The 24,143-nt window shown below is 40.8% G+C and overlaps 1 protein-coding gene across 2 annotated transcripts in view; it reads right to left on the bottom strand.

Moving 5' to 3' along the window:
• SMAD2 (SMAD family member 2) overlaps nucleotides 1–23,873 on the bottom strand; it is a 51,692-nt gene extending 27,819 nt beyond the window's left edge. For both annotated transcript variants that reach the window (XM_059834136.1, XM_059834137.1), the window contains exons 1-2: nucleotides 23,839–23,873; nucleotides 11,837–12,130 (exon numbers count right to left, since the gene is read on the bottom strand). In XM_059834136.1, coding sequence (XP_059690119.1) covers nucleotides 11,837–12,072 — 236 coding nt within the window. In that variant the 5' untranslated portion in view covers nucleotides 12,073–12,130; nucleotides 23,839–23,873. The remainder of the gene's footprint in view (nucleotides 1–11,836; nucleotides 12,131–23,838) is intronic.
• Nucleotides 23,874–24,143: the final 270 nt, after the last annotated feature.

Here is a 24,143-nt window from a genome sequence, read left to right as displayed (position 1 = left end):
AGCAATGCCCATATTTTATGACAAATATTAAAGAAAATTCACAACTAGCAAGGAAGCCATAAAAAGGCTTGAAGAGTCCCAGTGTTCAGGTACAAGAAAGCAGCATTTTATTTTTAAAATGAACTTAGCATGTTTGCTGAGATATTATATTGCCTTATGTGTTTAGCAAAGGCAAAATCAAGAAAGCAACTTAATAGCCAAGGTGCCTAACTACAGGCCTCTCTGTGCTGCTCAGGACCAGAACAGAATACAGGACCCCACATTAGATACCATTGACAGAAAATCTGAGTATGCAGGGGACACCCCTACAACAAGAATCAAAATCTATTTCCTGAGCTTCGCTGCCTAGAGCTAAACAGAAAGGAAGTGTTGAGATCATGCACAAGTCCTGAAGTCTTCGGCATCTTGCTTACGATCCACACCCAGAACACGCATCTGAAGACGATTCCCACAAGCGCTCTTGCCTCACATGCAATTGCTTAACAGTTAAAGCACTTTCCCAGGACATCCAACAGTTTCTTTTCCTCACTCCACCTAACAGGAGTCAACCCTGATCTACCACCATCTGCCCTCTGCTGAGGTGGCAGTTGCCCTGCTCTCTCTCTGTCTTATTGCAGCCAAAAAGATGAGAGTTTCAAAGGCTTGAGGAACATTAGCATTCAAGTGAACGGTTATGTGGCTTCTCGCTGCAAGGAGAGCTGCTTAAATCCTTCTTGGAATGTCTGTGGTTATTGGCCAAAACGTTGAAGGCTTCCCACAGGATGAACAAACACGCTGACACTGGGCTCCAGGAAAAATGTCTTCCTATCATTGAACAGAATATTACAGCATTTTTTAAATGGCTGCCACCAATGCAGCCTGCAACAGGCACAACCACTTTAGTAAGCCACCTAGTCTACTATAGTCATCTAATTGAGACATACAGGGCACAGCAAAACCTTGATTTTTGGTTACTAACTGTGCTTAGACAAGGCATCGGTCTGCAAGACAGGTACATGGGACATATGCAGAACATCAGACACTCAAAATTTGAATACAAAGGAACTAGGCAGGTATTTTCATTATTAGCTTTGCGGAATTCATCAGAAAGAACACACTCGAATTCCTCCCCTGATACAGCCCTTAAGTTTACATTCAAGTCTCCCCCACTATAACAGAAGGGGAGATTTATTACAGAAAGATGTAAAGACCTATCAATAAGCTTTTGTGATTGGATGCTGCACTGCTGTAAGCTTACACAAACATGGCAAGGTTCAGAAGTGGTTCTTGGAAAATGTAGTTGGAGTTCATGAAATTAACATTTGAGTTGTCTACTGAAGAAAAAAGACTTTTTCAACCAAACACCTGAGAGTCAAACACCATTTCAAACACAACTTTCCATGCCACAAAGCTGAAACATTCCACATTCTTTGTTCAAAATTTCAGAACTACAGCACGAGTTCAAATTATTTCAAATATCAATAGAGGAACTTGAGTTAAAGCTTCCCACAAAACTAAGAGGAAGTGAAGACCAGTTCTGGGATGTAACTCACCAATTCAGCTAAACAGTAACTTCGAAATTCTGCATTTAAGCAAAACTCAGAGTTTGCTGCTTTTGCATCAGGCTTTTCTCCAGCCAGTACCTAAGAAAAGATAACCCAAGCATCCAAAGAAATGGTCAGTTTACCTACAATTACAGACAAAGACTCTAAATGAAAACTTCCAATTTTTGACCTATTGAAACCTGCTTGCACATTTCGCAATAAATAGCCACACTTTGGGGGATCTTTTCTGAACAAATGCTGAAGTCAGACTACTGTGCAGCACTTGTCCAATGGGATTTCCCCAATCTCATTGTTCTTCTGCCAATTTTGAAGCGTATGCAGCGAGATGGGAACTTACTCCAGCTCCCAATTGTTCTCTTGTATCCTGCCGGTGTGCTTCAAACAATGCAGCATGACAGAAGCCAACGAAAGCTGTTCATGATGAGACTACGGCATTGTACACAGTAAATTTTAGAAGTTTTCCACCAATCAGCACTGCCACCAAGTCAGAGTAAGCGAACAGAAACAAGTAGTAAACAAGACGTGGGAAATGACTTTTATTAAATTAGCAGGTGTAGATTACCAGCAGGATTAAATCAGTAGGGAACCCATTAACTAGCTATTTGTGTTCAAAGCTGTAGCGCTAGAAGAACTGCAGTATGTTGTTTATCCTATAAATTCTTCCTAGACTAACAGCATGAGCTACACAATTGGGAAGTTTTTCCTGTAAAATTGCTCTGGTTGTCATAAAACACTCACACCAGTAAAAACAGCACTCAGGTGTTTTGTTACAGTACCAACAAAACTAAATTGGCTGACTTCTACAAAAGAAGAATTTAATGAGGAGAGGAATCTTTGCCACACTGAATAGCTGGCCTGATAGAAAGACACTAATTGCCACAGTAAGCCAGGGAATAGTTTAGCATTGAGTTGGGCTGACTAAAGCCCCGATTCCTTTATTGGAGAAAAATAAGTACTATTTATGAGATAATTTGGGGCTCAATATTGACAATAAGCACAGTCTACATTTTTGAGTGACCAACATGTCTTCTTAACGGTAGCATGACGTGACAGATATAGGTATCATTCTTCCTAGTTAGAGCTTTGTACCACTGAGCAGGTTAAGTCGCTAAAGTAAACACAAGTAGCTATTTTTAATTTGCTTAAAATTCAACAGCCCCAGCATCAGCTGTTAACCTGACAAACAATTAATGGCATATAAAAATCAAGCAAGCTTTAACACTTATTTTTGATTCTGACTCTTCCTGCTTCTTACCATTAAGGCAATCCTAATCAGGAGCAACAGTAACTTGAAGATAAAGAACTCTCACAAATTCCAACAACTCATGATCCCCAAATTCGCGTTCCACATCACTGATACTCCAATGGGAACAATGCCTTAAACTTACACTCCCTAACCAAGTAATACAGCTTATACCAGTGAGGTGAAGAGGTGGCATTATCACACACCGTACAAAATTTCACCTCAATTTATAGACTGAAAAATGACAGCATATTAAAAACTTGTAAGGTTACCTGGGAAAAAGCAGCAGAGCCAAGGCCACAATCCACATTCCCCGAGCCTTTATCTAGTGCTCCAGTTAGTATACAATACAGTCCCCAAAATTTAACAATTCTTCCTGCCGACTTGAAGCAAGCTCCTTCGAACCACGTAGCATTTTGCTATTGGCTAAGCATCTTGCACATTTATATTTTTACATGTTGACCTACCTCAAATGCTATTGGCTAAGCATCTTGCACATTTATATTTTTACATGTTGACCTACCTCAAATGACATGCAGATACTTTCTACTTGGCATACCCAGTCCGTAACAAATTATGTGGGTAAGCCACATGACTTCCTGAATTGCACGAGCTTAAAACTGTCAGCTGTAAGTTTCTTTGTTATCAGGAATAAGGTCTTGCTGCTAAGTGGCCATTCAGGTAGGAGTGTTGGTAGAAGAAAAATATGCTATTAGAAAAAAAGCATTATCTTAGGCTCATATTAATCCTGCATTCTACCCTATATATCAAATACACTGATGTTATGAATCAAACAGGAGAAAGCAAAATTTAACTTGAGGCTATAATTTTTAAGGTAGTTTTGTAGTTAAAGGAAATGCATGGGAGTAGATTTCAAACACATGAAGGTAGTGTCACCAACACTGTTTTACTTCAAGTTTAGAAATTCCATAGAGACTTGAAGTCAAACTTGACATGAACATTTATATTTCCCATTATATGTCCACACAGTGTCTAAAGGTGTTCTGCAACCTAAAATTTAAGCATGTCATTTTACATTTATGTAATTAGGGCCAGCATCCTTCTGTCTACAATGACGCCACCTTGAACATTTGGAAACTAAGAAGGGCTGGACCTATTCATCTTTGGGCAGGACACGGTCTTGCAAAATCAGGTGCCAGCTTCTGCCACCCCAGCTCCAAGAAAGACCCCAAGGAAGTTAGTGCAAGCTCTCAAAGCACTCTTTTTGTCTCTCTGCACAATACAGCACTACAGAACATGGACCAGTTGAAAGCTGTTATCGTAGAATTATTGAAAGAAACTCTCCACACATTAAAAGACACTGCAAAACATCAGAAAAAACACCCCTAAAGTCAACTGCTTTGCACTTGCCCCTTTCAGCAACAACAGACCAATTCTCTTGCAGGATCATCTTTTCACATTTTGTGTTCAGACTATGCAGGTGGAGTCTATTTGCCTGGCAAGCAGCTGCCTGGCTGTTTGCTAGGCCTGAAATTCAGACTGCACAACATCATTTACTAAGAGGAAGTCAGGAAGCTACACAGCAAGCTGCTGGAGGAGTACTTACGCACGGGGAAAACTCTGAGATGAAGAGATGTCACACACAACAGGAAGCCACTGCAAAGCACGCCATCATTCTGTCACTGCCCTGCCGAGGCCAGAGCCTGGCGCAACACACTTAAAAAGCACCAAGAACTTCCTTCAGTCTTTTACAGAGAATGTAGAGACAACATTCAAGTCCCACCATAATTACAGGACTGAGAAGAGCAAGGGCAACTTGATCCTTTTGCTACACCTTTCCAGTGAACACATCCAAAGAATTCACAGCAGCAGCTATCACAAGGAGGATCAGGGGATTTTGAAGCTAATCTTGGCCAACACTCCCCAAAATCTCAGCCATCTCTTGCCATACTTCCAGGAAAGATCTCTTTGGCTTTGTTTTAAAGCATTATTTTTATTGAAATTCCAACAAGAGAAAAGCAGAGAGGGCTCTGCTTCATACTCAATAATCCTGTCATGAGAAAAAGCAGTCAGCTTATCAACAAACAATTTACAAGCACGCACTTCCTGTAATCTCAGCAATAAAAATGATGCTTTTGTGTATTCTGGTGTACTGTCTTAAACATCTATACTTATTTTAGAAAGCTTAAGATGTTCAACTATAGTCTTCAAACATTTATAGAACCAATTTACATTTAAGTGAATGCATCCAGACTGAAATACAGTATATGGTTTGAAGAGGTTCTTTATACATAACAGTTCTCAACTTGTGAGCTATGATTAAGAATCAATGTCCATCCCCAACTTGAATAGTGAATTATCCCGGCTCTGCTGCAAACTAACAGACAGTGCCAAGTTCTGTTTCTGGGAAAACAGACTTCACCCCTGTCTGGATAACAATGTTATTTTAGGATCTGCTGTGCCAATCCAACTGCCTGCTCTTGTCCTCTCAGCTAACTAGCTCATAGCTCAGCAGCAGATGTTGGGAACTCTACTGAAACAGTTTCCAGAGGAACCTTCCCACCTGCAGGGTAACTGTTGAAATCGCCCATCTCCTATGGCTTTAACCTGAGAAGAAACAAAGGAATTTCTATATCGCTATCCTCTGAAGTAACCTATTTTGGGGAAAGATCTTAAACCTCGAAAACAATCTATTCTAGAAGCCACAGTAGCTTGACAACTCTGCTGTACGGGTGATCAAAAGCATCCCTAAAACTAGGTTACTGCAAGCAGCTATAAGATCACTTTCTTGACAAATATTCCCAAGGAATTAAAAAAAACATGCTAACTGGTAGCATAAGTTATATTCAAGAAAAAACGTGCCCTTTACACCTCAAATAGAAATTACTTTTTACTCAGATATGTGAAGAAAAAAGGCATCAAAATGTCATCATTTTAAGATTTGTTTGCTCTCAAACAGCAGTTCCAAGCCAGCTGTCCCATCTTCAAACAGGTCTTTTCTTTGCCCAGTTTACTTCTGCTGTTAACTTCTTTGTAGACACTTTGATCAGCACAAACAAGTTCCATGTACGGACACTCATATTAATAAAGAGAGCCAGCCTTCAGAAAACAATTTTAACATGTGCCGAAAGCTATGCCTAGGCTGCTTATCTTATCCATAGTGCTAACTCACTGCAGGGAACGAAGAAAGGGCTGCAGGACAAGCAAGCGAAGGAATAACACTAGCATAATAGATAAATTCATAGTTTCTGTAGAGAATTTTGACCATGTCAAATGATCTTGCCTTCATGTGTCTGATGAACTTTCACCAGATTCTGCAGTTTTAAGTATTTGAAGCCTTGTAGAATACACTGGAAATACAACAAAATTAAGATGCACTGGATTTATTTCCTGGATGCTGTAAGCAAATATAAGAAAAGAAGTCAAGTGTCAATAGCATTATTCACTTTAACATCAAGAGCAGCCTTTTAGGCTCGGAAGTCACTTGGAAAAAACTCCTGGATATGTAGGTTTTTGCTTCACAAAAAAAACCAAAAACATTACAGCCTTCAGAAGCAGTCAATATATACTACTACATTTTTACTTTAAGGAAAAAATATTATTAATTTAAGCAATGCTTAAATACCACCACCACGCTACTTCCCCAGGAGAACGAGGGTGTGATTGGTTCTGCGATAGCAGTTTAAAAAGTTACCAACCTTCACCAGTGGTTCAAGTGAAAGATATGCAACAGGTATGGCTTTAAAATATTACTACTTCATCCTAACATGCTCAAGGAAACACCAGCGTTAGTGAAGTTGGTCAGTAAATAGCTCCTAATTTCAGTGCCAACCAACCACTTCACTTGCAGCTGTTTGCTTCACATTCCCAACACTCCCTCACAATCTTCCATATTCCCAAAACCATGGAACCCATTGTAGGGTTGTTTCTTTGCCTCTGGATGGTATGAAAATTCAGAATTCATCTCGTATCTGAAGCAGAAGCCAGATGCTTCAGAAGTCTAATTGTTGACTGTAAATTCCACAAATAGGCTACATTCCTCAAAAAACAAGGTCAGGATTTGAGCCCCTCTCGCTATCTCTCTCACTTAAGTCAGAATTGGGAGGCTGCAGAAAACAAAGCAAAAATAAGCTTTCTGAAAACCAGGAAACATAACACAGGGATGCTATCCTTATGTTGAGCAAGGAGGACAGAGGGCACATGTAAGACTACATTTTCTATACACATACTGAACTGCTAAGCAAGAAAAAACGTTTTTCAGACAATACCTTCTAAAACACTAATGGCACAGCAGCCCAGAGGGCAAGGGTTTGGTAGGAGTATTAGCCTTCTCTCTGTGCCGGAAGCAACTGCTGCATTTCACCTAAGACTCTAAAGCACTTGCATAGTACTAGCATCCCATCAAAGAACCTCTGAATTGGGATTTGAGGAAGTTGGTCTTAAAAATCTTACTTCAGCCAGTTCACTTTTCATAGACATTCAACATCGCTTTGCTTTTGTGCTGTAGTTTCCTCTAACATAAAGCAGTGATAAAATTTGTTTCCTCTGCAGAAACTCAGGACCTCCCACTAAAGCTAAGATTCAAGAGTTAAGAACTGTTCCACACATTGTATCAAAAGCAAGTTTACATAATAACTGTAATATAACTACTAACATCAACAGAAATTTTATCTGTTGAAGAAGAAAGTTTAAGTTATCAATCAGGAAGTTGTGTGACGCTGTATCAAACCCTTCTACAGTACTGAGATGAGTACACAAACATCTGGAAAGAGAAAATAGAGGTATACTGTTATACATGCATCATTTAGCTGCCCCCTTCCTCCCAACCACAAATAGCCTTTGCCAGGGCATGCATGAAAGCTATATTCAGTATGCAAAGCTAAAATGAATGAAAGCTAGAGATGCTGAGACTGATGGGAGGCACCTCTCTCCTTTATCCTCCCACATATACTGGAAAGGAAAAAAAAAAGGTGCACCTATACATTGAGTGATCTCATATGCCTCAGTTCAGTACTGCATTGTGCAGACCGCATCAGCAGTAGAACCGGGAAACTGCCAGCAAGGAGATGAGATACAGCAGTGCTCTGTAGGTTCAACAACAGGTAAGCGAAAGCACAGCACAAGATGGAAACTTCTGGGGAAGAGCGAATGGGTTACGACACGCAACAAGTGAGGACTACAGTTGTACCTGGGAAGTACTCTATATAGGCAGGTCATCTCCATTAGTACTCATCCTTCATATAAGGTAAAGCCCTAATACAGTTGTCCCATTACCCAAATGTTTGCATGGAAGCAAAATTCGACATGTGATATGAAGTTATCCTGAGTTACAGCTCAGGAAGTACACAGTCAGTTCTGCATTAGTTTTCAGATATGTATGCTCTGGAGGAACATAAGACATCACAACACAGTCTAAACTCAATGCTTCCCTTCCCCTAGCTGTTCTTGCAGATTTCCAAAAATACAGGAGCTACAACAGTCCAGGTCAACATTATCCCAAATCTACCCCAACTAAACTCTGTTATTAGTTGTACATTATCAGGCATCTTACAAAAGCAACTGCATTTTGGTAAGTCTTACTTGAAAGAAGCAAGAAGAAAGCACGAAGCCTATCTATACTCTTTTTAAGACAGAAAAACTACACAGCTGATCACACCAAAATACTGGGACACTGAAACCAGCAGTTTGTGTTTCCCTACTTTGGATTCCAATGCTCTGTACTGTCACCACTGAAATGACTTTTTAAATAATGAAGACAGACTAGGAATATGCCAGCTGACTATTCGCTACATGGTATGGTTTGGTTTGTTAAAGGCTTAGATTTTAGTTATCACTAGTTACAAAGTATTTATTTAAACACAACAATCCTTGCTAATAAGGAAGAAACCGCTCCATTAGAACATGATTTATATAAAGTGATGCTCATACTCTGTTTCTTCACTGACTGCTTCTTGTGCCCTATTTGTGTCAAAACTGCAAGGGAGAGCATGAAGACGGGATCTTAAACTCTACCGAATTCATTACGTATTTTAGAAAAGTGAACTCACGTGCCAATGTTTAGTTTCAGGATACACAGGGATTATGCGATTAGAATCCCACTGGCTTGCTGGGAGGATTCAGCAAGATAACTACAAATTACTTAGAGGGCTAGTGTCAAAAGGACCTCTGTACTTATTTAGCCTCTGCTCTAGATTACTGACCCACTTATGAAGAGCTAAGCAGCCCTGCTGTGCGATGCCAACACCCACTCCATCTGTTTGCTTCTGCTTTCTCAGAACCTCTATTAGCTTGCGTAAGTTAATTACTGCATGAGCAGCTTTTGCACAGTACAAACAGTATCAGCCTCACTTAGTATGTAGTCACCTTGACAAACAGCACAGAAACAGAACAATCCTAATCGCAGCAGGATTACCAATGACGTACAGTAAGTATACGCAGATTTCTGAAGAGGCGATTTAATTCAACTTTTGTCCAAGCCGCTCTCAGTTCTGAGAAAAACTTGTTGGTGTTTAGTTCTTTTAGGTTTCAATGACGAAAAAGTACACAAGACTTAAGTACTGTATCAAACTGTCTGGAAATCTCCAAGGGGACCAGAAACTTGTGAAACTACAAGTGAAACTTCTGTTGAGGTAATAATGCACCAGTTGCAAACAGAAGCATCTCACAACACTTGTCAATAATTACACTGAGTTAAACAGTATTAGTAATTAAACCTAAAGCTAGTTAAAAAAACCACACACACAAAACCAAACACAAAAACCCTCCCCAAGCAGAAGAATGTTTGGAAAGTTAGCCCAGCTGTCACATCAGAACAGCATCTCAGCAGCTTAGCACCTCAAACCTCCTGCTGACTAGGAAGGAAAAAAAAGTTTCAAATTCAGCTTTTTTATTATTTATCCCTGCTGATCTGCAGATCTTTAAGACATTCATTAAAGTGGGTCTCAAGCAGCAGTTTCATTAACTTACTAAATCCAAGAACAAGAATCTCCAGAAGTCATTACAGTACTGAGTTGACATTTGTTCTTTCTTGGGAACCCAGACTACTGCTGTCAAAGTGAAATAATACCAACAGTCCAAAAGCCAACTATGAAACTCAAGAATTCTGTATAGCGCTGCTGGCAACCCCGGTATCATCTCACCCCTTAATACCAAAGCCATTTCTTAGTTTAAAATTAAACCTTGTATAATAGCCAACACCACTTGAAGAGCTCTGTAGCGACCAGCTTACTCCTATGCTAGTCAAGAAAAGTAAAACCTAGGTCCAGTCCTTTTTACAGCTGACTGGAGGATAGATGAGAACAGTACGTAACAGCCCAGCAAGAGCTGCTGGTAACAACATGGAGGCTATACAGAGTATAACAGAGCTTCATGTTCTGCTTTAAAGAATTATTTACTATAAGTACTTTAACACAAAAGGTCACGCAAACAGGAGGAGATACTCAAGTACAGACAACAAGTAGACTAGGAAAACAATGATATATTAGCGTACTGTTTGTAACTTCTAACATCATCTGCAAAATTAAAATTTAGACAATTATTCTTCCAAAGTAGCAATATTTACTGCCCCAGCACCCCTGCAGGAGAGCTCTAGGAAGTCTCTCTAAGAGCTCTAAAAGTTAGATACACATTTCATATCAAGTGCATGGCATATTTAGCTTCTGCCACATGAAACGCCTTCCAGTTAAGCATTTTGTCTCCGTCATGGTAAAGACTTGCTAAATACATAGAGTCACCTCATGTCAAGTCAAGAAACATCAATGCCTACAGGTTTCAATCTTAGTCTACTGATATACATTAAGACAAGAAAGCTCTAGTATTTTATTTCTGATTGTTTTCCAGCTGGCAAGAGGAAGAAAGCAGAAGGGAAACCCAGAGAATTTTGGGACTGCTCTAGGGAAGAAAATACAACCAGAAGGCAGCATTAGAAACAAAAGGTGAATAGAAAAAGAGAACAGAATTAAAGTAGTCATTCATTCAGAGCATACTCATGATTTTCCCAGAAAGCTGTGTCAAATCTAAAAGAGAATGCTAAAACCATTATCAGATAACAGCTATAACACATTTGATACATGGAAATCATTACTGACACCAATCAAATCTAGTTTGCGCTATGATTAATACAAAGTCTAAAGGTAGCAGGGATGAAGGTGCTAATACAGAAATTAAGGTCATAAACCAGATGCAGTTTCTCTCCCCTAGAAATTATTTTAAGCGTCAAGGGGCTAAGTGCCCAGAATATTCCTGTGCCACCAGATCCTCTAACTTTTTCATAGAAAAACACACCTGAGAAGTTATTTGATACTTATGTCGCACATAATGAGCTTACACATGTACCTTAGTGGGAATTCTGCACAACACGAATCGAGAGCAGACTGCATTATACTTACAAATGTAACCCTTGCCTCTCGCACAGCAGTTGCTATGAATTAAGTTGAGAAAGTCAAAGGGGTAGAATGCAAGTCATTCACCTCAATGCATATACATACCAGAAGCAGAAGAGCAGTTCTAGAAATACTCCAAGTTATTTAATAAAAAGCACTTTCATTAATCAATAACAAATAGTAATTACAGTAAATAAACTGGTCTTCAGACAACCTGCCTCCAAAGATAAAATTTCCCTTCAAAAGGGAGAATGGATGCAGCTTGTACAACTTAAATGAAACTACTATATATAACTGAAAATAATTAGATGACTGAAGTGTTGACCAAGGAAAAACTAGTCTTTTTTTTAAAGGGGAAGTGTAGGTTCAAGTATGCCCCTCCGATTATAGGCAGGGTTATTAAATAAAAGCATAACACAGTGCTAAAAACTAAGAGCTGTGCTAGGCACTACCAGAATACATATAAATTGGAATCTACGTAGCAATGAAAATTGAAATGTAAAGTTATTATTAGAAACTGTGACTTTACAGCGCACGTGATTCAGTTGTAAGCAAGCACTATGTAATACCAAAATAGGTTTTAAAGAATTTTTAAAGAATCAAAAGCATGCAACTTATTTTTTAGTCATTTGTTCACAGGATAGCCTAAACATCCATTTAGTCATTTCTTAAGTGGTTGTAACAGCTTCAAACACAGCAGCACTTACCTTGGTATCGTCACACATTTTGTATTGCAATTCTGAGTGGTAATTGCCTTCTCAAGCTCATCCAGCTGTCCTGTCTTCTTTAGCTTCTTGACCAAGCTTTTCACTGCTTTTTCACACCACTTTTCCTCCTGACCATTCTGCTCACCACCACCAGCCCCTCCAGAGCCACCAGCAGATTTTTTCCACCCCAGAAGTCTCTTCACAACTGGTGGAGTGAATGGCAATATGGATGACATGACTTTTCACCAGACAGAACACTCAGCAAGCAATAAATTAGAGATTCCCGTCTGATCCCTAGAAACACAAACCAGAACAGACACATTAGCACTGAGGTTTCACATGAAAAAAAATACCTTGCTTAGGATTTTTCATTACCAAATGCCATAGGACACCGCATCCCAAAACAGGTCAGATAATAGTTCAGAAGTAGTCTGCATCATGGCTAGGTACTTCATCAGTACAGTTCAAATGCAAGTTTGCTGCAGACTCTTCAACAGTTAGCATAGACTAAGGCTACTGTTGGATTAGACATTTAATTTTTCCTCAAGTCTTTCCTGGCTAACGGAAACTCCAGAAAATACAGAAGTTAACTTGAGTCTAGCTTTGCACCTAGGCTGGGTGGTTTTAGTAATTTATTAAAATTTCCCACAAGTGATTGACAAATTGCATACACATATATGCATGTTCCACCCGTCTCCAAATTAATTTAGCAAGCAAAATTGTGTTTGGAATGTCATTTAGTCATTACAGCTTGACAGAAGTCCTCCAACAGCCAGCCATTTTGCAAGCCTTTTCTCATTTTGTTTGTCATCTTTTAAATAACTACTAATTTTTGTTCCACTAGGGACATCGATTTGAAATTCACTCAGAAGTTTGGCAATAAGCTTATTCCCATCTTTCAAGCTAGAGTTCAGTGGCCTATAGATAATGAATCTTCTCAACTGGCAGTACTTAAAATCACCAAGTCTTTCAAAATTCATTAAAGGATATGTAAAAATCTTAGTTTGCAGGCACCTGAGGAGTAGAACTGTCTGTTTTCAGTTTTGATAGCCTTTCATTCAGTATCAACCTGGGCTACGTTTAGCATTCACTGCAGTTTGTACTTCAAATCATTTAAAAGAGAAATGATAGCCATTTAGAAAAAACATATTGTTTTTGCAGCTTCTCTTAGGCTAGTTTTAGCCCCAAATCAACCATATTACTTCAGGCAGACAGCTGTTAGAAATTGCTTGAGGATGTAATGGTCATACGGATGGAAGTACGGCACTGAAGTCAAAACCAACCTTATTTCCAGGCAGAAAATGGGTATTTGAACTCCAGAAAGTTACCTTATTTCCAAGCTGCATAAGTTAGTTCAGTGAGCTGAAAATACCTTGTTTTAGCTAAGAGCTAACACTACCTTCAGGCTACTCGATTTGAGCTTTCAAGGCAGCTTACATGCCTCTCCATCCTGTACAGGCACGTTCCTCACTTCTACCCAAAATATACCAACTTCATCATACTGATATTTCCCGTCTGCAAAACAGCATGGTTTATTTGCAATACTTCAGGCTACAGTATTCATGGCTAATTTATGCCTTGTCACGTCTTTGCAGTTTCAGTGAGGACCAACAAGTCAACAAATGCTAATTTATATTCTACAGGTAACTTTAAATCATAACTTTTCAACTTCCACAAAACAGAACATTCAGTAGGAATGACATTTCAGTTTCAACTAAATTATACCTCCATAAACCAGTTTCTGAGAGCACCTAAAAATAGGACTGAAGCAAGAATTGTAGTTTTCTAGGGTCAAGGAGACAGAGGTTCCAATTAACAGGGACTCAAGATTAACACTGGTAACTTTATGCAAGTCATTCGAACTAATCTATCCTAAATCAGAGAATCATAGAATGGTTTGGGTTGGAAGGAACCTTTAGAAATCATTTAATACAACCCCCCTGCCATGGGCAGGGACATCCTTTACTAGATCAGGTTGCTCAAAGCCCCATCCAACCTGACTTTCAACACATCCAATGACAGGGCATCCACAACTTCTCTGAGCAACCTGTTCCAGTGCCTCACCACCCCCATAGTAAAAAATTTCTTCCTTATATCCAATCTAAATCTATTCTCTTCCAGTTTAAAGCTGTTGCTCTTTGTCCTGTCAGGAGAGGCCTTGGTAAAAAGTCAAAGCATTCATTTTCACACAAGACTATAATATGAAAAGTACTTTTATTCTTTCATTAACATTGAATTATTACAGAATTGTGCCCAATATTTAAGACTGCAGATTTTGCAGACTACAAAAGCACGGCACTGGAGCCCTGGCTGCAGCAAACACAATAAGCCCAATATCCAACATTTTTCAAATTAAACACTGACTAGGATACTCAGGGTACAGTTTCACAGGGAGCCAAGCCAGTGCAACAGCCTTCCGCCACAGGAAGCCCAGGTCTCCTTCCCTTCTCTCCTGTGGCACCACCATCACCTCGGCACCAGTGCTGATACCTTTCCACAAAGACTCAGCTAGGCAACCAAGTAAAAACTGATCAAGGTTTTGGGGTTTGTTTTTTTTTTTTCTGAGTTATTTCTCTTTCAGGTTAAGAAGTTGCATCAGCTCTCGTACAGTACTTAAAGTACTCACGCTGATGTCAGGTGAGTAACAGGAATGTGGATGGAGGACTCCAGCCCCAGCTTTCAACAGCAGTGTTAGCCTCAACTACATTGCTGGAAATGCACCCCGGGCACATATTTTAATATAGATCATTTATTTTGGTGGCAAAGCCAAATTAAGCAGTCTTACTCCCTTTTCCACATGTCCTGAACTGTTTGCAGGCCTGGGAGTGAAATGTATTAGACCCCTAATCCAGTGCACCGGCTAGCTCCAGAGATGAAACAGGAGGCTTGCATGGCCTCCGCTGTTTTAAGAAACACTCACACTAGGTTTCTGAAAGAGGGAACGGCAGTCCTTCAAGCTTTTATAAAAAGACTTCAACTTTAGAGCAGGGCCAACATTAGATGCTTCAGAGGCAGGGGCAAGAAATTCAAAAAGACCAAACCAAAAAGGATAGCTTCTTCTGCTTCAAAGATAACATTTTAAACACTAGCAACTGATGGTGCAATATATGAACATTAAATTCAATGCTGACAGATGTAGGCAACCAAGTACCACTGTCATTGCTTACCTACACACCAATTCTTCTCCCGTTTATGGAGCTCACTGACACATAATATACGTATTTCCTGTTCTTTAGCTTCAAATTTGACACCTTTCAATGCCCTAGAATACTCCTTTGATTGTCAGCCTTATAAAACACACACTTCAGTCAGGTCCCATTTACCACCAAGGTAAATTGCCTATTCTTCCAGGCCCTCTAAACATTCTCAATGCTTTTATCTAATTTTTCAGCTTTACAATACTCCTTGTGATGAGGTGTCCAATTTTGCAGTATTTTCTCCCTTAAGACATAACACTGATCTATATATCATTTTCTGTATTCTCTGGTGCTTTATTTTTTTTTTAAACCAAGATTTGCCTTTCTGTTTCAAATGCACATTGAGTGATCTAAGTCTCGCAGCAGGAAAGAATTTAGAAACCCCATACGTTTCAGTTTTTCTTTATATTTGAACTCTCATACTATTTTGACATACTCAGAGGAAAAAAAAAAATCTCTCTTTTCGCATTTCCAATAGACTGTCAGCTCAAACCTAACTAATAACAAATTTCCAGATATTATACTTAGTTTTAACCAGTTCACTTACAGATGTGTGCTCATCCAGCTTCTGTAGAAGCTGTCAGAAAGCACAAGTTGATCTGCTACCCCTGTGAAAATTAAGCTTTTTAAAAAAAAAAAAACCACAAAGGGTCACGCTTAAAGAGCCCTTTATTACAATGATTATTGCAGCTTAGCAGCTATTTAAAAAAACCAAAACATAACATACACCACAGCTGCAGACTAAGAGTCTGGGAGACTTGAACTAACTTCTTCCTTCTAGCTATTGTTCTGCCATGTCAGGTATTTGCCAGGGGTATCAATAAGAATTTCACTAAGTTATTCCAGTAGCGGCCCTGTATCTTTCAAAGGCTGAGCAGAGAGAATGTGACACAAGTAGGACAGGACTTCATTCAGCTTAATACTTCAGATGATTGTGATGAGTACTCATAGGAGAATATTTCAGCCAGCTTGATTTACACAAAAGTGGCACTCTGCTCTGAGCCTAGAGGAGGCACTGCAAAGCACAAGGCAATTAGGTTGAATTCTGAGCAACTTCGATAAACGCAAATTATGCAAGGAAAAAGCAGCAATAAAGAAATTAATAAGAAATACCCTACCGGGTCAGCAGAGCGGTGCATCAGCCTAATGCTCCATCTCCAAAGGTGGCAAAAGGACACGCTACTCAAGGAAAGCACATGAGCCTGGCCATTTTAGCTTGCCCATTCTCCTCATAGCTCTTCAGCATCTTAAACTGTTAGAGCAAGAAATTAAAGGCTACATTCCTACCTATTCCTTTGGCAGCCATTTATGGTCTTGTCATCCACAAATTCATCTAACCACTTTTTGAACCTGCCTCCACAACCTCTTGTGGCAGACAGCACAAGAGTTTAAATGCCCACTGCCTAAAGAAGAACTTTTAGCTGTTTTAATTTGATCTCTTTCTGGTGTCAGAAAGAGCCCCTTGTTCTACCACTGCAAGCCTTGCTGAAGAACTGTTTGTATTCATCTCATCCACAAGCTTCACAATTCTGTACATTTGAATCACGTCCCTCCCTCAAATAAAGGACTTTCAGCCTTTTGTCACAAAGAAAGTATCTGAAGACAGCTGATACAGTTTGGGAAGCTCCTCTGAACAGATGCCAAGCCAATTAAATTACAAGTACTTGAAGATACTGCATAAGGACTGATCTAAAGACCACAGAATAATTGTATCAGTCTATGGTTATCTTTTCGGTCATATTATCCTAAAGCTCTGAACATTATAATTAAAATAAAAAGTACAAAGACAGAAATCTACACCTCATGAGGAATTTGGAGAGAGAAGGCGGACAGCACATGTCTGCTGCCAAACATCTGGCAGAGGCTCAAATAAAAATGAGGAGCCCTACATTTGCATTGGGTTCTAACTGTATCCACCTAGACAGTCTCAGGCATCATATTTATATTAATGAGTTTAGGAGTCACTGTCGCAGCTCATTTTTGACCAGCAAATCCCATTTCAATTCATCACCTGTAACTTTTGCCTTCGAATTGATACAGTAACATAAGGAGTTTTGATCTTTTTTCCTAAAGAATCATCCTCTCATACTCTGTCACTGTTGACACTAGCCTCTTGCTAAAAAACATTCCTCTAATCTTTTTCCTTGTACACTTTCTTCATCCACAAAAAGATATAAAATGCTTTTTCCCCAAATGCAGTGTTGGCAAAGATTGACACTGGAATAAGCTGCCCAGGGAGGTGGTGGAGTCACCATCTCTGGAGGTGTTCAAGGAACATGTGGACGAGGCATTGTGGGACATGGTTTAATGGGTATGGTGGCGTTAGCTGATGGTTGGACTTGATGGCCTTACAGGTCTTTTCCAACCTTAGTGATTCTGTGATTGTTTTCTGGGTGCAAGAAACATTTCCACATTGCTAAAATGGCTGCAGATTAAATACATGCTAAACATGCAATATCCCTTCTTCCTTTCAATATAGTTTTTATTATTTCCTTGTAGTCTACAGCCAACCATCTCCAAAAACTGAGTACTTATTTATGACCTTTGCTTTTAAGGGCCTTAAATGTGCTTTGCCATTGCTTATTCTCCGCACCATCTCTCCTTTGCTCACTCTTTTCTACTGAGGCCCAACATCATAGCCCAAATCTGATCTTTTACCTTCCTGTGTACTGTTACCACTACCACACACCAACATAGTGGGACTCTGTGAGTAATTGCAGGGCGATTTTCAAGACCCCCTTCTGAGCTCAACTATAGTTGAGCTATTAGTATCAAGGCAGCAGTGTGATACAGAGCAGAAAACTTCCATTGTTTTATCCCTTTCCACGTTCTCGGGATTGTGCCTGGAAACTGCAGCTTTGAATACTCACGGAGTACTCACTTTGTTGCCCAGAGAGGTACGAGTGTTTCTTTAGATCACTGGAACATAGGGAGCACGTGCTGTTACTCCCAACAGATTAATACTGGAAAATTTACAAATTGCCTAACCTTGGTGGTATTTGTTTCATCTCTGCCCCCATAGTGTATCTCTGCCTCCTGATGCACACATGTTTCTATAGTTGGTCAAACAGTGTCATAGTTGGCAACTTTTAAAGTCACAGTTTGAGTCATGTCTGCTATTATTCCATTCTACTGTGGTTCTCTGGAACAAGTATTAAATATTAAGCCCATGATCCTAGCAATAAGTAAGCATAAATGATGAAGAAAACCTTAAGGGCAGCATGCTAGCAGACTAAAATTTTCAAGGGAAATTTTCCTTTCCTGAGTGTCTGGAACATACTATAAACACACTGGTGCTACCAAAAATATCAAGTGATTTCTGGCTAATTTATTCTAAAGCCTTATGCAATGTATTTCATATCAGTCCGCTTATTCATCTTGAACTTGAAATAAAGAAATCTGATCTCTCCTGGTTTTACTACAAGTATTCCGGCTTAGAGGAATTTCATTTGCGAGAGCTCTTCTGGAATAAAGACGACAGAAGTTAAGCTTCTGAGGAAAGAAGATCGAGGAAAATAATTTGTGGCATTTGAGAGAGAGTCTACAAGTACATTTCCTCCCTATTTTAGTCCCATTTTTGTGATTTTTTTTTTTTAAAGGCAATGTTTCTTTATTAATCCTGGAATTTGGACAAGATTCTTTATCAATTTCACTAAGTGCACAATGTTTCAGATCTTTTAGGAGAGGAGGGAATATCCACCCTTTCCCTTCACATGCATCCCTGCAATATCAGTTGCTTTGGAATAAGGTAACATTAATTGAAGCACAGCCCATTTAAGGCAGCATCAAGACTTTACATGAGGTTAAACAATACCAAGAGTTGAAGTTTTAAAGGGCATAGCTTATGCAGTACTGAATACATCTGCTATATTAATCCAAAGTCACTAAGACTTAGAGAAACAATGAAACAAGTATTTCATCTTGCATTGAACAGAAGCGAAACAGAACTAATTTATGATCTGCTTCTGGATCCTTTAGGCTGTGTTACTCCAAACAAGGAGACAGCTTATTCTCAGTGGAATCTGAGAAAGTTTTCCCCAACGTTAATGATCTCAACTCACAGGAAACCTGAATTCTGTATGAAGTTCAAACTAAAATCAAAGCCAGTCTTTTCTCTTTCAGATAGAATACACTCTAGCTAAAGCACTCAGTGGAACAGACAAGAGAAGACGTTTCACTTCTTTTGCACCCACAACCCCTCCAAAAACTGCCTTTTGAGATTGCAGAAGGGCTAATTCTTTCTTCCCCTACAAATGCATATTAGAGGCACCTAGTTTTGTCATACGGGAGAAGCTCAAACCAACTGCCACATACATACTTTTCTGAAGAACAGCCCCACAACAAAGTGAGATGGTGCCCATCCTTCTCTCCTCATATTCAGGTCAGAGTAGGACAGCTTCAAGTAGTCCCTTACTGGTTTTTGGGTGTTTGGGGGTTTTTTGCCTTGGGGAAGGTAGGGATGGAGAGCTGGGGGAAGGGGATTCCAGCCCTACTGAGCAATGCCCTCAGATCCATCCCCCAGTTCAGCTCTTTGTTAGGCCAGCAGTGGGGAGCAGCTCTAAAGAGCTCCCTCCCAAGGGGCTCCATCTGGCCTGAAGCTCCATCTGGTCAGCTCACAGGCCAAAGCTCCCAGAAGCAAAGCCAAGGTCCCGGTTCAGCTTTGACAAGAGCCGACAAAGTTCAAGGCAGGCTGCTTGTGATCTGGGGGGGACAGGAGCAAAGAAGATTCTTCCTCTGGGTCAGCTTTAGAATGAGGATTTTGTAACATGCCTATATACAGAATCACTTGACACATTGATTTTTAAGTTTATTATGCTTTGGTACTGCAACACATCTTGAAACTCTGCATAACTGCAGTATCTTTAAACAGCTCATTGGAAACAGAATTATCCACCTACTTTGAAAGTAGACTTTTCTCCTCTCACTCATTTCATGAAGTTTGATTATGAATCAAATGAGAAAACTCATGTTTCTCATACACAGAACTAAAACAAGCATGATCACCATGTTACGAAAGCTTCAGAAGCTGGGGTTTTCTTCAGTTACTAAGGACTACTGCAAATTACAGACAAATATAATAATGAAAAGCTATATTGCTATTAGAAAATAAGTACACTGTATTAACACATGCATTCATAGTACACTAAAATTGCATGCAACTGGAGACATGAGAAAGAAGAAGAGATGTTAATTTTACTGACCTTTGATTAAACTAATAGGACCGATGTATTTTAGCAACTCTCCTAGAATTACAAAAGAGGAAAATTACCACAACTGCAGGCAGCCAATCCACCTGTCTCTGCAAAGCAGCAAACTTCTTCCACATACTAAGTATCACCAACAACCTCACAGTATTGCTCCTTAAAACTAGAAGACCTTAACAGCCCCACAAAAGCACTGAATAAGCACTCCAAACCACAGCAGTTTAAGTCCTTCTCACCTCATTTGTTTTGACTAAAATTTTCTGTGTGTAACAGGCAAGTGTCAGTTTCATTATTTTAGAAAATAAATACTTGTAGGCTAAATTTGACAGGAATACTCACAGAACTGATTATCAGGTACTTAGGTACCTGCTTCAGTATTCATCTGTAGAGCTTAGCAGTTTCTCCACTTTGTTGAACCATAAATAATTGCATTTAACAATTAGTAAACGCAATTTCACTTTCAAATCAGGCCTAAGGTAAATGTTCTTGAAACAGGCCAGCCCCCCCACTCCCTTGATAAGCAGAGTTCACTCTGCACTGAAGAGTGTCTTATGTTAAGCTCGTATTGCTCCAGTGTAATTAAATCAAGCTTGAGCCCCAGACTAAACTGATAGGAGACCCAGGAACTGCTCTCTCGCAGTCGTCGTCTTGGTCTTACTTTACACTATGGCTGTCAAACACACGTAATGATAATAAAATGTCATCTGGAACGAAGCGTTACTCTTTGTAACACAGTTTCTCTACTGGAAGTGAGGAGCAATGTTTAGGAAGGTTTTCTGCAGTAGCCAATTTCTTCTAGCCCAGAGAGTATTGAACACAGGGGCTGCCTGTACTCTCCATTCTATTACAAAAAACTAATCCCATCGCATGACCTGCAGCAATTCAGTTTAACAAATCAACAATTACAAATATTTTGGCAAAGTAAGCTTAGGTATTGTTTGCCTCTCGGCACAGTTCACAACCAGTTTGTGGCTTTATGATAAAAGTCATTAAATCCAATCTGAAAAGCAGAATTTACAGCTCACTTAGCAAGTCAGGCCCATAAATGGATGCTTTCAATTACAGGGCATTTACATGCACAATCATTAAGGCAGCGTTGAATACATTTGAAAACTCTAGAACACTTTTTATAATAATTAAAACTTTGCGTACTGTCCTTTATATAAACAAAACTTAGGAATTCTCTTCAGTCTCAAGCAGAGCTCAGATTCATTGTTATCCAGAACCTACTACAAAGCCTGTTCTCCCAGTACTTCTGTGGGAAAGGGATTAGAGACATGGAAACAAGTTTTGTTTTTTAAAGTTGCTCTCAGTAGCAGAGATTTTTTTTGAGCTCCAATAAACTCAATTATATCAACCGGTGCTCAACACTTCTGAAAGATCAAGAAGAACAGGAAGATGGAGGAGGACCCAGGAGGGCCTTTCATTTGGAGATTTACTGTGTAATTCAAACTTATTTGATTTTGTACATGAATCTAGCTTCTGGCTGGAGGAAAAGAAGAGATCAGTTAAGAGACCAATTTTTTTAACCTCTTTTTTTCAGCTGCGTTGTTCTTTTTATCATCAAACAGAACCTCAGGAAAGTTGACAAATTATTCCCCAAGATTACATTACACATGCCCAGCTTCTTCCACAAAGAAAACTGGATCTTCAAACACTTTTGTTCATTTCAGTGACTGTCAGTGTAGCCCATCTGACCCACACAACTGCAGAACAACTAACTACCACATTACTCTATTAAACATCCCAATATATTGTTAAATACAGGCTTAGATTCATCTTTGAGTTAAGCTGAAACCACCTTAAATGAGATCCTCCCCTTCCTCTTTTTAAAGGCATTTTAACCAATGCTATCTTTGATCACGATAGTACAAAGCAAATGGGGTGAAGGGACTTCAAAAACCTCCCCTTTACTTACATTCTCATTCCCCTCTAATTCACTAGAGGTTGTAAGTGTTAAAGTTTTAAAGCTATGCCTCAGAACAAACACACAAATAATCTACTCACGCACCAACGCAAGCTCCAACACTGTGATAAAGCATAGGAAAGCCTCAACAGCAACCTTGTTCTGCTAAGAGAAGCCTTTCGCCTTAACAAGAGGGGTGGGTTTTTTTTCAGTCTGGAGAACAGAGCAAAGACTAATAATCAGTCTCTCACTAGAGAGTCCAGCCCCCACAGAAATAATGTCATGAATCAGTCTGAAAGTACAGCTCTCCAGGCTAAGAGAGGAACACTTAACAACAGACAAACCTGCTGTTATGTGCGGTCTCCTAATAAGCTGTCATTATAAACTTCTTGCTACAGATGGAATCTGTCTCGTTTATAACCATGACCTGCGATAACATGAGCTCTACACACAGTATACACAGGTTGCAGCACTCGCTAGCCGCTTTTTCAGAAATACTTGTTTGGTAAACCCAGTAAGCAAAACTTTTTCTTAATGCTCTCCACTTGTTTGTAAAGTATTTGAAAAGAGCACAACACACGTTTGGGGTTTTTTTTAGCCAAAAACTGTGATGAACAACCAAAAAGACATGAGACTAGGCTGCAGCCTCAATCCCAGCTGTTCAATTCAACAGCTCTCCAAGACTATCACAAGGGCTCTTCACCCACCCACTTTTTTTTCCTTCTTTTATTTCCCCAGAGTGAAGACTAAAAGACCGTACTGTGTCACACTTCTTCTCTTCCCCTCCACTCCCCACAAAAAAACTACAAATAGGAACTCTACAACTCTGCAGTAACACCAGCTGCTTGCATTTATCACAACACAACTTCTCCCATGTGCTTATCTAGGTAGATGAAACACTTATCAGATTATGTTTGTTTACATCTTACAATGCATAGATAGCTACAGCATTAAAACCAGTGCCATGGAGAAAACCACTAATCTCAATTCGCATGTACATGTCGCATGTAGGCAGCGTGTATTTCACATCCATGGCTCTGGACTAGGAGAGGAACAGACAAAAGGGCACGGGCTGAAGCGAAGCCTGCCATCCTAAACACTTCTTTGCAACTTGCTCCTAACTTTCTCCACCACCCCGGCACGAAGTTTTGCACACCTGATCGCTGCAAGAAAAAAAGACCGGGCAGGGAGGGAGGGGGAGAGGAAGGAGAAACAGAACTTTTTTTTTTCCCCCCCCCCTCCCCTCACCCCCATACACAGGCAGGGAGGCACAAGCCGGCCCTTCCCACCCTCCACCGCCCCGCGTCGGGGGCTATTCCGGCGTGTGGGCGGCGGGGGGTGACAGCGACATCCCCCCGCTTCCCCTCACGCAGACCCAGCGAGCGGCCGGCAGCAGCCGCCCCCCCGCCCCACGCGGCCGTTTCCTCCCGCCGAGAGCGGCAGCTCCCCAAGCCCCGAGCCGCCGCCGGGGCCCACCGCGGCCGCCCGCCGCCCTCAGCGCCGGCCGCGTCCCACCACAACAAAGGGGGAGGAGGGCGTGGGGAGGCGCCCCCGTCCCCCGCCGGGACCAGGCCCGTTCCGTCTCCCCCCAGCCCGTACGCAGCCGGCGGAGCACCCTTTCCCGAGGAGCGGCCGCCCGGCGCCCCCCTCCCGCGGCGCGGCCGGGCCGCCCGCCGAAACCGCCCCGGGACCAACCTCTTCCTCGGCGAGCTGCGCGGCCGCCCTCCTCCCTCAGCGCTGCCTTCCCCTACGCGCCCGCCCTCCCCGCGCCCATTGGCTCCCGCCGTGCCCCGCCCCCGGCAGTGGGCGGGGAGGCAGCGCATTGGCTACGCAGCCCGTCACTTGAGAAACAGCGGGCGAGGATTGGGCAAGGGGCGCGGAGGCCCGGCTCGAGCCGCCGATTGGCGGATTGAGCCGCCAATCGAGTGGCCGCGGCGGAAAAAAAAATAAGGAGAGAGAAATAAAAAAAAAGACGCGAGGCGAAGGGAGACGGAGCCGGG

Source organism: Gavia stellata, chromosome Z (assembly GCF_030936135.1).
Source record: "Gavia stellata isolate bGavSte3 chromosome Z, bGavSte3.hap2, whole genome shotgun sequence".
NCBI classification, from domain to species: Eukaryota; Metazoa; Chordata; class Aves; order Gaviiformes; family Gaviidae; genus Gavia; species Gavia stellata.
Note: the sequence above shows the minus strand (reverse complement) of the source record. Positions and strands in the feature narration are given on the sequence as shown.